Consider the following 14,118-nt stretch of genomic DNA (forward strand, 5'->3'; position numbering starts at 1 on the left):
CAGCTGAGGAAAATTCTAGTGATATGACTCTATATCGAGGGCCTTCAATTGTTACGTGAATGTTCACACCCTCAGGTTTTTAGTCTGGTTGTTATGTGATCAATTCCTGTCCTACTTGGTGTAAAATACACGCAGTATAGAAGTGAAAGTTCAGAAGATTAAAGAACTAATGTCAAACTGTTTTTGAAGTAGACTATTGTAAAAGCTCTAAGTATGGAGGGGATCAAAGAGGGCTATACATCTGTTACGGTAATTCTCTTTTTTGAATTAGACATTTTAATTGGATTCATTGTAACCTCCTTATTAGAGGTCTGATTGCCAGGATCTCAAAGTCCTTTCAAGCAGTTCTTTTAATTAGATTCTTTGTGTTCTTATTACAGGTCCCTGTGCCAGAGTTCTTTGTGGGTTTGATGCTGTGTGTCAAGTTGATGAGAAAGGCAACGGTGTCTGCGTTTGTCCAGAACAATGTACCACAGTCTTTGCTCCGGTGTGCGGAAGTGATGGGGTCACCTACATCAGTGAGTGCCATCTACGAGTCGCCTCGTGTTCCCAGAAGAAACGAATCACTGTTGAAAGTCAAGGACCATGTGGTAGGTGTCTATAGGGTCATACTTGACCTTTTGATATGATAAGGATGAGAAAACGAGGAATGCAACAATCATGCATCGTAATAACTGATGAAGTTATCAGCACTTTAACTGGTGTAATTGTCACACTATTCTGGTGGTCCCTGTCTCACTACTACATGCTCTGTAGAATCAACTCCAGACTTAGGGGTGTGGTGTAGTGCGAATGTTGAATCAAGACTGCTGTGGTATTTTGGGAATTATCAATTTGATAGGTGCGGTTTTATGTGGGTATCAAGTTCAAATGATGATGACCTGCCACGTTTTTTATTGGTATACTTTGACCTCTTTTTAACAACTTATCAAGACATGGAAACAGTCTGTTGTATGTACAAGAGAAGCTATTATACTTGTTAAAGTGAAATAGAACAGTTATTAATATTGCTACATTTTAACTTTTTGTGTGACAAAAATGTTACTAACACCGATACATTGTATCAACATTGCTTCATTTCTGCATCGTTAAAAGAGTTCAAATGTAACAATTGTATGTGAAGTTTTGGCAAGTTAGATAAAAAAGTTGTAGCAATGTTACTTAGATTTTGGTTGAGTCAGACAATAAAATGTAGCAATTTTAGTAAGATTTCTGTTAATCCAGACAACACTCTGTTTCAAGTAAACTGTTTTCCATTGTATTTATTGACGTGCAGGTTACACTCATTTAAAGTATAAGTTTGGGTGGCCTGAATGATGTTTGTTCTGATGCAGTTTTCACCATTACTTTTTTTTTGTCATGTAATGTTATGCTAAAGATAGTCTGGATGCCAATAGGGTATCGAATTCAGATTCGATGAAGGATAACACTTAGACTATGCTGAAGAATGCAATCCTGAAAAATATGATTTTGAATATGAAGAATTTGTAGTGAAAAAACTCAGCCCCAAAACTCTATGGCTTAACAGTTGTAACATGCAGATAGCCAAGTCTGTGGGCTAACTGTAGGCTGTAATATAAGACATTTGTGCCACTTTCAAAGCACAATATACAGGGGTTAGCTTAACACAACAACAGTGTAGACTAAAGGTAGCAGGAGTACTTCATCGGAAATGAAAGCATGGATGACAAATACGGATGTTTACAATAAATGGGGTAAACAAAATGTCCAACCGTTATAGTAGAGTTTGATGTGAGGAGCATACAAAGTATGAACTGTTGAGAGATTATTTGCAGTTGGGATGATACATGCATATGAATTGTTCTCTTGAAGAACAGTAAAAGTGCGCTGTCAAACGAGACCTTTGTTGGTCACTTGAACGAAACAATGGAGGTAAAAAATTGAAGTGTTAAACATGAACTTGACTTGCTGGTAGAGGTTTTGTCGTCTAACTATGGTCTCAGTTCTTTAAGTTTATCAGTAACAGCTGTAAATTCTCATGTACAAAAAATGTTGACCTATCTAAATTCTAGCTACCAAACAATTTCCCGCCCAAACTACTTGATCAAAATTCCTGTTTGGCCATAATTTTTTGACAGATTTCAACATTGTTCATTGTTTTAGTCTGGAATTGCAGTTCTCTGAAGTTTTAAATTATGTTGCGAGTAGTCAGATTTTTTACTGATACTGAAAATTATTCCAGTTTACTAATAAATTTCCTGCCAAAACTCCTATCAAAATCTTGCTTTGCCATATATTTCTACTCAGCTATGGTCTAGAGGTGAAAAAACATTTTTCTAACAATCAAATTTTGTTAAAATAATCAAATGCCTGTCTGATAGTGAGAAGGCTGAAGCACAGCGAAAGTTCATTGGAAAATTATTTTTCTTACTGCGAATAAATTCCCGCCAAAACAAATTTTTGTTTTGTAGCAAGTTTTTGACAGATTTAGATTTTATTTTGGTCTGGAATCAAAGAAACAGTTGTCTGAAGAGTAAAGTATGTTGCCACATGTCAAATTGCAGTCTGTTATTGAGTCTGTTAGTTATCTTGAAAATGATAAGTCAACCACAAAAGTAAGCTCCCTGAAAATGACCCAAAACCTCTTGGAAATTTGAGTACTTGATATTCATTACCCGTACAAGTCAGTCAGCTATTAGAACTGGGTATTTGTTATCAAAGTCGAAGATCTACTTTTTCCATAAATCCTAAAATACGGAGAAGGCAATTAGAAGAATGGTGAAATTTATCCTAGTTTGCCATCTAAGCCACCATGTGCTAGTTCAGCTGAGTAATGTATATACTGTGTTGAATTTTGAGACAAGTACCGCTTAGTGAAAGACAAGTTTCGTAGTAAATTGTTATACTCTTCCCATGGTAAATTGATATAGATCTTCTATTGATGCAAATGAATGGTCGACAATTATGTTACCATGGTTACTTTGGCTCTTAGCCAGAGAAAGCATATCAATGTAATGTAGATGAAAGATTTATAAATTAGCAAGCAAAATAACGAGAGTGAGTATTATGAAACGGAAATATGATATAGCTAAATGTGTGTATTGAAAAGTGGACAGCAGGTACAACTCAATAAGTCCTGATTGAATTAATTCATAACTGGGTCATACAATATAGTGTGCGAATTACGGTCAGCATTCCAAGGGATATCAAGTATCAGTAGGAAGGGCAGTTGATAATTTTACTGATAAGGTAGGAATATTAATCAAAGAATGCAGGCATTGGTAAATTGTATCATTGACAGATATAATTACAGCTGTGGACATGTAATGCTATAAACCATAGAATAAAGCTACTGGTACAGACTGAACAAGTTACAATGTAGCTACTGGTACAGACTGAACAAGTTACAGTGTAGCTACTGGTACAGACTAAACAAGTTACAATGTTGCTACTGGTACAGACTGAACAAGTTACAGTGTAGCTACTGGTACAGACTGAACAAGTTACAGTGTAGCTACTGGTACAGACTGGACAAGTGACAGTGTAGCTACTGGTACAGACTGGACAAGTGACAGTGTAGCTACTGGTACAGACCAAGTTACAATGTAGCTACTGGTACAGACTGAACAAGTTACAGTGTAGCTACTGGTACAGACTAAACAAGTTACAATGTTGCTACTGGTACAGACTGAACAAGTTACAGTGTAGCTACTGGTACAGACTGAACAAGTTACAGTGTAGCTACTGGTACAGACTGAACAAGTTACAATGTTGCTACTGGTACAGACTGAACAAGTTACAGTGTAGCTACTGGTACAGACTGGACAAGTGACAGTGTAGCTACTGGTACAGACTGAACAAGTCACAATGTAGCTACTGGTACAGACTGAACAAGTTACAATGTAGCTACTGGTACAGACTGAACAAGTTACAATGTAGCTACTGGTACAGACTGAACAAGTTACAGTGTAGTTACTGGTACAGACTGAACAAGTTACAGTGTAGCTACTGGTACAGACTGAACAAGTTACAATGTAGCTACTGGTACAGACTGAACAAGTTACAATGTAGCTACTGGTACAGACTGAACAAGTTACAATGTAGCTACTGGTACAGACTGAACAAGTTACAATGTAGCTACTGATACAGACTGAACAAGTTACAATGTAGCTACTGGTACAGACTGAACAAGTTACAATGTAGCTACTGGTACAGACTGAACAAGTTACAATGTAGCTACTGGTACAGACTGAACAAGTTACAGTGTAGCTACTGGTACAGACTGAACAAGTTACAATGTAGCTACTGATACAGACTGAACAAGTTACAATGTAGCTACTGGTACAGACTGAACAAGTTACAGTGTAGTTACTGGTACAGACTGAACAAGTTACAGTGTAGCTACTGGTACAGACTGAACTTGTTGCAATGTAGCTACTGGTACAGACTGAACATGTTGCAATGTAGCTACTGGTACAGACTGAACAAGTTACAGTGTAGCTACTGGTACAGACTGAACAAGTTACAATGTAGCTACTGGTACAGACTGAACAAGTTACAATGTAGTTACTGGTACAGACTGAACAAGTTACAGTGTAGCTACTGGTACAGACTGAACATGTTGCAATGTAGCTACTGGTACAGACTGAACATGTTGCAATGTAGCTACTGGTACAGACTGAACAAGTTACAGTGTAGCTACTGGTACAGACTGAACAAGTTACAATGTAGCTACTGGTACAGACTGAACAAGTTACAATGTAGCTACTGGTACAAACTGAACAAGTTACAATGTAGCTACTGGTACAGACTGAACAAGTTACAGTGTAGCTACTGGTACAGACTGAACAAGTTACAGTGTAGCTACTGGTACAGACTGAACAAGTTACAGTGTAGCTACTGGTACATACAGACTGGTACAGATTGAACAAGTTACAGTGTAGCTACTGGTACAGACTGAACAAGTTACAGTGTAGCTACTGGTACATACAGACTGGTACAGATTGAACAAGTTACAGTGTAGCTACTGGTACATACAGACTGGTACAGATTGAACAAGTTACAGTGTAGCTACTGATACAGACTGAACACGTTACAGTGTAGCTACTGGTACAGACTGAACAAGTTACAATGTAGCTACTGGTACAGACTGAACAATTTACAATGTAGCTACTGGTACAGACTGAACAATTTACAATGTAGCTACTGGTACAGACTGAACAAGTTACAATGTAGCTACTGGTACAGACTGAACAAGTTACAATGTAGCTACTGGTACAGACTGAACAATTTACAATGTAGCTACTGGTACAGACTGAACAAGTTACAGTGTAGCTACTGGTACAGACTGAACAAGTTACAATGTAGCTACTGGTACAGACTGAACAAGTTACAATGTAGCTACTGGTACAGACTGAACAAGTTACAGTGTAGCTACTGGTACAGACTGAACAAGTTACAATGTAGCTACTGGTACAGACTGAACAAGTTACAGTGTAGCTACTGGTACAGACTGAACAAGTTACAATGTAGCTACTGGTACAGACTGAACAAGTTACAGTGTAGCTACTGGTACAGACTGAACAAGTTACAATGTAGCTACTGGTACAGACTGAACAAGTTACAATGTAGCTACTGGTACAGACTGAACAAGTTACAGTGTAGCTACTGGTACAGACTGAACAAGTTACAATGTAGCTACTGGTACAGACTGAACAAGTTACAATGTAGCTACTGGTACAGACTGAACAAGTTACAATGTAGCTACTGGTACAGACTGAACAAGTTACAATGTAGCTACTGGTACAGACTGAACAAGTTACAATGTAGCTACTGGTACAGACTGAACAATTTACAATGTAGCTACTGGTACAGACTGAACAAGTTACAGTGTAGCTACTGGTACAGACTGAACAAGTTACAATGTAGCTACTGGTACAGACTGAACAAGTTACAATGTAGCTACTGGTACAGACTGAACAAGTTACAGTGTAGCTACTGGTACAGACTGAACAAGTTACAATGTAGCTACTGGTACAGACTGAACAAGTTACAATGTAGCTACTGGTACAGACTGAACAAGTTACAATGTAGCTACCGGTACAGACTGAACAAATCAAATGTTTTGCTTGTTTGTGTACATTTCAAGGATGCTGTTCGAACACTGAGAACACTGCACTGATATACTGTATACATGTAGGGCTGCAGTGATACATCTACATGTAGCTATTAGGACTGAAAGAAGAAATGACAAGGTACAATGTACCTTGTGGTACTGACAAAATTTTCACTGTACCATGGTAGCTACAGGTACCTATACCAGTATGGCTTCAGTATGAAACAGCCTCAGTTTAGACATTGTAATTTTTATGGTTAATAGTCCATATTGGGCATGTGTACAGTACACTGCAGACTACCGGAGTGTGTGTGGTTACCCCATGTTGTGTTGCCCAATGGCTATATGTAATGTAGACAGAAGATAGTCTGGGTTGGAGTAACCTACATTACATGATTACATAAATATCCACTCTTTCTCCTGGATGCTGCTTTTTTTGTTTTGTTTGAAATACAAAGAAAGAGTTTAAAAAAAAGAATTTATGTAAATTTGTTGTCAGCAGGACTTTATTCAAGGTATACACATAACACTATAGTTATCCTTGAGTTTCTAATTCTAGTGGACATAGTTGACAGCAATGAACTGATAAGAATAGATTGTCTAGTCTCTGGAATCTCAAATAGTAGTCACATGTTGGTATGTCTGTAATACTATACCATACTAAAATCTCCTGTAAAGTGTAAACGTCTGCATGCCTCATGTCAGTACATGTCTGTGTTCATGCAGTATACATGTTCTAATTCATAAGAATATACATGTGTGGTGGGGGAGGGAAGGGGCGGGGTAGTACTAATCCAGTATACTAAGTTTGTCTGCACAAAAATCTCAATGCACCTCAACTTAGCAGCTCAATGTTTGTGAACTGTGAAGGTTTCTAAACGCTTGTAGACTGTCATGTTCACAGGCATCCTCAGATAAGGAGAAAAGTATTTGTATGATTCGTTGTGTATTTTATTGTTATTATTAAACTTTATCATAGAGTCTAAGTCCATAGAACAACAACAACAATAACAACAATAATAAACGCAAAACAACTTGCATAACACACGTCAAAATACAAACAGCAAAGTAGAAACTAGTATGGATAGTTTAGAAAAATAGAGAGAAATTGTATAGATCTGTGTGTCGAATGTCTGTTTGTCTGTCTGTATGTATGTATGTATGTATGTATGTATGTATGTATGTATGTATGTATGTATGTATGTATGTATATATGTATGTATGTATGTATGTATGTATGTATGTTTGTCTTTATGTGCGTGTATGCAAATGTACATGTATGTTTGTGAATGTGTATGGACATGTATATGGATGGATGGATGGATGGATGGATATGCGTATGTACATACACACACATGCAGTCAGGCACACATACATACAATGATACATGCACACATGCAATGTACACACACACACATACATACATACATACATACATACATACATATTATATATACATCCATGTCACATATACACTGCATGCACACACACACACACACACACACACACACACACACACACACACACACACACACACACACATTCCAAATGTCTGGCTGGCTGGCTCTTCTCTGTGTGTGTCAACCTTTGAGGACATTGTCCTTGGCCAAGTCCCAACAAGTGTGAAAGAGGTTTATATTACATGCCAACTTTGTAGAGTAAACATTCTATCTATATACAGTTTATCTCATGTGTTTATATACTGTTGTACATGGATGCTATTTACAGCAAGACTGTGTTTATTTTTCTTATCTACCTCAGGTTCAACAGACCCATGTGCCAGTAAAGAGTGTAGTTATGGTGCCAACTGTGTTGTGTCTAGTGATGGAAACACAGCTATGTGCATGTGCCCTGAGAACTGTGACAATACAGGCAACAATGTACCAGTTTGTGGTGATGATGGCCACAATTATGTAAATGAATGTGAACTCAGGAAAACTGCCTGCCAGGAAAAGAATAATGTCAAAGTACAATATGAAGGACTTTGTGGTAAGTGTATTACATGTAAATATTTCAAAGACTGTTCTCTTCTTCATTGCTGGTTCTTCAGTTCTGTCAAAGAATTAAAATCAAGCTCTGTTACAATTTGATACTGTAGACAGTAGCTACTAGTAGCAACTAGATACACTCGACAATGGTATTAATAGGGAACAGTAAAACTAACATAGCAACCAGTCACTTGTATTCAACAGCTCATCACACACACAAATAGAGACAGACAGACAGACACACAGACAGACACTCACTCACATATCCACAACCCCATACATTTATATATTCAACTAAGTGCCTTGTCACACTGGATACACTCAGTTGAAGAATGCTATACGTAAATTTGCTCTCATTCATTTCCTGAAAGTATGTTGTACATCCCCTTAGTTTTTAGAATTTTAATTATCAAACTGTGTACTTATGTCAAGAATTACTCCATCCTAGATGTCAGTTCATTTCTAAGTTTATTTCTAAGGCAAAAACTGGGTCAAAGAGCTAGCCAGAGGGGAATTGTATGCTTGGTTAGGTATTGCAATGAAACTGATCCGACACTATGTGATAGAATAGATTATAGTATAAGCTATAGATGACCAGATAAAATCCTACTGTGGCCTGGAATGTTACACGTCTATGACACTCCCAGGCAGTGGCCAATATCTTTTTAGGATTTTACATGACAGAGAAAAGAAGTCACCTGGAAAAAGTGACTGTATTTTTAGTGTGTATGTTATGCGTGAATGGTTATGGATGACCCCATAAATATACATTTATTGTAGGTGAAGGCAGTTTATTAGGTTTCGCAAAGTAGAACAACTTTAAAGGCTCTGTTCGGATAAGAATTGAAATTTATAGGTGAGAAAAGAGTTGCCTGGCAGAGATATTTAAAAAGTTGGTTCAGAATTAAGAAAAGAATAATTCTATATAATCGTTATGACTACACTGAATAAGATAATGAGAACCAGGGATTGAAACTCTGGCCTTTAACAAGATAATGCCTTGTGTTAAAGTAGGGTAAACTTGATATAAAGTTTTCAAATTTGCCACCCCACACTCCCCCCCCCCTCCCCCCCCCCCTCCGCCCCAAATAATAAACAAAAACACCTTGCTATCACCCTGGTAGTACCATTACGAAGCAAGCCGTTAATCTACATTATGCATTTCTGTTTCTATTTTAGACCCATGTGAGGGTGTAGAATGTAAGAAAGGTGCAGTGTGTCTAGTAGAAGCTGATAGACAAGCAAGATGCCGCTGTAAAGATAGATGTGGCGGCGACGACAGCCCAGTCTGTGGAAGTGATGGAAACACTTACGAAAGTGAATGTGCTCTTCATAGACAGGCTTGTCTGCTGGGTACAGAGCTACAAGTGATTAGCAATGCCCCATGTAGCTCATCTAATAGTAAGTATTGAATGACCCTCAGGTTAGAAATGCTTGGGGTTGTTGAGATCTAACAGAGCGTGTCAGAATTTGTGGGCAGGGTTATATTTTGATGAGAAGTCAAGTACATGATTCAGTTTAATTCAAGTGTAATCGCCATGGAAATCAATTGTGTTTTAGTAACAATTGGTTGTGTTGGTTAAATGTGCACCAAGGGAGGGTTCATGGTTCAGCTCACTGCTAAAGAGATGACAACAAAACAATCGTGAAGAAATTGTGCTGTAATGGTATTTGATTAATAGATAATCAGACGTTATTCAAACACAGACTCCAGTAGTCTGTACATCATTTTCATTCCAGAGCATTGCATGTTGCTGGGGCAAGTATGAGTAGAGCAATGGCCATTTGTTGCAGATGACACAATTCAGGTTTAAGCTAGGGAGTTTGACCCTAATCCTATCCAATACCTAATTCAACCATGACTCCCGAGCTTAAATGTAAATGTGTATATATGGTGCTCGGTCCACTGTACTGCATTCTTACCATGCTACATGTCCAGACCATAATTGTAGGATTTCCCCGATCAAATACTGAAGCTAGAAAGCAAGAAATGGGTTTGTGTGAACCTTCTGTTGGATGACGTATATTTGAAAGGGGCACAAGCTGAGTTTATACGTGTTCAGGTGTAGATTTTACTGCATATTTGAAAGGTACTCGCATTATTGTACCAACTGAAGCGCAATTACATATAACCACCACTTGCAATTGATTGAACTCAAACCTGGTATTGAAATATAACTCATTAACGATCCAATGACATAATTTATGAGGCATATCAAATGTGGTCAGAAAATTCCTACTATACAACCAACTGCTCTAACAATGCCAGAAGACAATAGTAATGTTATAGAAGACATACATTAACATAACATGTATATTGGAATGTGGTTTTATTTCAGTAAAAAGCTAATAAACTCAGCCCGTGCCACTGTAAACTAATACTTTCAGTCGATAGACTATCAACGCTGTTTGAGTTGTCCTGCATGTTAGATAGATAGCCTTTGAACTGTGTCTATTTGGATGTATATACCAGTAGCATGACATTCCATGTGGGCACAGGTTATGCACCTCCTTGCACTCTCTACCCATAATATCCAGACAGTTGAGTATGCAGCTAAATTTACTACACACAAAATGTGAAATGATCTGTCCATTGTTTGGCAGCAAAAGTACCTTTTAGAACCCTGGAAACGTGGCTCAGAATCCAGGGTAAAAGGTGCAGTGTCCTGTATGTGAAGTTATGTATATGTGTTGGTATAATGGCAAGGATGATAGTTGTATTATTTCTGTAGGTTGATTCCTTCAAAAATAGATGAACAATCCAATTTGTTTGATTGTCTCAAAAAGAACTCAGCAAAACCATAGTTTCAGATGAATTAATAACTTTGATTGTCAAAAAAATGGTTACCATGTGCATTCTATCTTACCAAGAAAAACACTTGCACTGATATATTTGAGTGCAGTCTTTTTTGCTAAGGTTGGAGAACCCCAGGAATAGGAAGGGATAATATGATAAAACTAGCATAGTTTGCACTACATTGTACCATAATTTTGGTGGGGAACCCTGGTAAAATGATAGGAGAATCACTGGTAGAGTTTGCCTGCTTACCACCCTTAATAAAAAACACTGGAGCATCGCGAAGTTTGGATGAAAACATCTGAGAAACGTGGGTGGGATGGGGTGAGGTGAGGTGAGATTGTAGATGGGATGGCAGTTGGGGTGAGGTGAGATGGGGTTTACTTGAGAATCTTCACCTATTTGAAACCATTAAACAAGTACAGACATACAAATCATGGCTGTTTACTTTGGGAAGTCACAGTACGGTAGCAAACACATTTATCCCATAATATTACAAACATTGTGTAAGATTTGTGAACTATCAGTTTCCCTGCAGTAAGATTTGCTGCTGGTTATTGTACAAGAATTCAGAGCTAACTGTAAAACCATAAATGAGATGTTTATAAACTCTTTATAATTGAGGTTAGAGTGAAGGTCAGTTCTGGCAAATTCCTAGAGGGTGTCTTTGGAATGTTATATAGGTCAGTGACTGCCAGGGAGTGATTGCTGGAATACTCTTGTACTCATAGTCTTGTAAATCCACGTAGAAAATTTGTACATTTCTATATTTAATATAAAATCTATGTTAGAAGTTTAACCCCAAAGTTTATATGGTCTTGGATAAACACTAACTAAACAGGATGCAATAGAACCATTCTTTTATTCAGGACTAACATTTTGGATAACCCAGATAAATATTTTTCGCACCAAAATTGTATTAGTATATATGTACCAACCTATGCTAAGGAAGAAGAGAGAGTATTTCTCCCTTTCCCCCATGTGTTGGAAGGGGTGGTAGCAACACCAGGGTATATATGTATCACCAACCTTTACTAAGTAATAGGGAGTACCCCTCTCCTCCACATGTGTTGGAGGGGAGGGAGCAACCCAGGGTATATATTTACTGACCTATACTATGGAAGTACTCCTTCCCCCACCCCCACCCCCACCCTCAGAAGTATTGAAATGCTACAATTGAGAATACTTACCACTCGCTCGTTTACTTACAGATCCCTGTGATGGCGTACAGTGTGACTTTGGTATTTGCCATGTAGATGATCGTATGAGGACATCCTGTGTTTGTTCAGATGTGTGTGCACCTGTGTATTCACCGGTATGTGGTAATGATGACATCACATATAACAGTGAATGCGAGCTAGAGAAAGCCAGGTGTGAAGGACAACTCGAAAACCTTATGAAGAAGAAAAGTGGACCATGTGGTAAGTCTGCAATTCTTAGCCCTGCACTGTTGTTGCAAAGATTCCTTGTTAATTTTTAGCATTCTTGTAATCTGTACGATATGATGTTGTATCACGCTATCAGTTATACCACTAACCTACCTGTAGATGTGAAGGACTAATGCTATTACACTATTCTGCTATCCAGTTGATACCAGTTTTCTATAATGTGCTATTTAGAACTTGTTATATGACATGGTGGTACCCAAGTTTCTATTATGTGTTACTTAACACTCTCTGCAATTACAGTGGTGAAGTGATTATCCTGTAGTGTCCAGGGGAGAACTCTTTAAAATCACTTTATCTGTCCTTGGTAGAACTGATTAACCTGTGGTTGTTGTGTTAAACATACTAAATGTCCTGAGGGAAAACTTTCTTAGGAATGAGATGGATCCACCACCACTACACTGTAACAGTATGATGCTGTGGGAAGAACATTCTAAATTACTGGACCCACTACTCTGTAATGTCCTGGGTAGAACTTACTAAATTACTGCAACCCCACTACTCTATCATGTCTCCCCCCCCCCCCCCCCCCCAACACACACACTCACCCAGTAGAACTTTCTAAATTACAGAATTATAGATAGATCTCCTTGGAAAACCTTAGGTTGGACTCACTACTCTAGAATGTCCTGAGCTCTACCTTATTGGGTTGTATATAGTTGAAGTCTTATTAAGAGAACCCTTGTACCGTATTTACAGTCTTGCTTTGTGTGTAGTTTTGTAGTAACATTTTGAGTTCTGGAAACTTTGTGTAAGGAACTGTTACCAGTCTGTGTGGCCTACATAAAGCCTTGAGTTTGTGAAGCCATGGACTTAATTGCTCAGATTGATGTTACCAGTTAACGTGACTTGTGTTTCTAACGATGTCTCCGGTTACAGGAACACTGTCAGCTCTGATGAGTGAATCTTTTCAATTAAGTCATCATCGAACCATTAGAGAAAGTTTGTCTCACAATCACCTTATGTAGCCATGATGATAAATGGACTAGTTGTCTATGGTTCAGTGGTGTGGAACATATGGGGTTACATAGTTTATCATTATAATTAGGGGGTTGACAATAATGTCAGCTTAGCAAAACTGGATGGATTCAGCTCGGGAGTTAATTTTAGGTTTAGCTTAAAGTGTTAGGCTCTCTAGCATAATGCTTATATGTATGTGATCACAGTAAATTGCTATTTAGCTAGGGAGTTAGTTTTAGGGTAAGCCTAGCTGTAGGAATAGTGTTAAACTCCCTAGCATAAAGCTAATATGTATCAGTGACCAAAATGAATTAGTATTCAGCTAGGGGGGTTAGGTTAGGGTTACCCTAGGTATAGAAATATTGTTAGACTCCTTAGCATAAAGCTTATATGTATCAGTGACCACAAAACCATACAACACCAAGATTTCAATGAGGAATTTCTCCATAAATCTAAAATTCCATCAATGTCAACATTTGTACATTAAAAGACAAATATTATCCAAAAAGAAGTTGTCAAATTGAGAAATAAAAGAATAGTAGCTATAGCAAATGTATGTGACTACAAACTACATGTTGGGTATTCAGAGTACAATGTATACTACTACATACTGATTTGAAAATTGATTCTGCCGTCTGAAACTATTGTCAATTTGGCCAATTAAGTTAGGGTGAGGGGGAGGATGTGGTATGATGGCTAACAACTGACATTGAACTATTGATCTCCCTCTTCAAAGATTCACATTGGTGGTAATTGGTCAGGGGTTGGGCGACACAAACTGAGTTCACTCAAAACTCAAGTCTGAACACGTGTTCTTCTATGTCTGTAGGCAAACATTTAGTACTGCTGGTT

The 14,118-nt window shown here is 37.9% G+C and overlaps 1 protein-coding gene across 2 annotated transcripts in view; it reads left to right on the forward strand.

The window, feature by feature from the left end:
- Positions 1-14,118, forward strand: part of LOC144451665 (agrin-like) — a 75,913-nt gene that overhangs the window by 26,130 nt on the left and 35,665 nt on the right. For both annotated transcript variants that reach the window (XM_078142559.1, XM_078142560.1), the window contains exons 3-6: positions 381-590; positions 7,838-8,065; positions 9,244-9,465; positions 12,073-12,282. In XM_078142559.1, the coding sequence (XP_077998685.1) occupies positions 381-590; positions 7,838-8,065; positions 9,244-9,465; positions 12,073-12,282 (870 nt within the window). The remainder of the gene's footprint in view (positions 1-380; positions 591-7,837; positions 8,066-9,243; positions 9,466-12,072; positions 12,283-14,118) is intronic.

The sequence above is a fragment of the Glandiceps talaboti genome, chromosome 21 (assembly GCF_964340395.1).
Source record: "Glandiceps talaboti chromosome 21, keGlaTala1.1, whole genome shotgun sequence".
Taxonomy (NCBI): domain Eukaryota; kingdom Metazoa; phylum Hemichordata; class Enteropneusta; family Spengelidae; genus Glandiceps; species Glandiceps talaboti.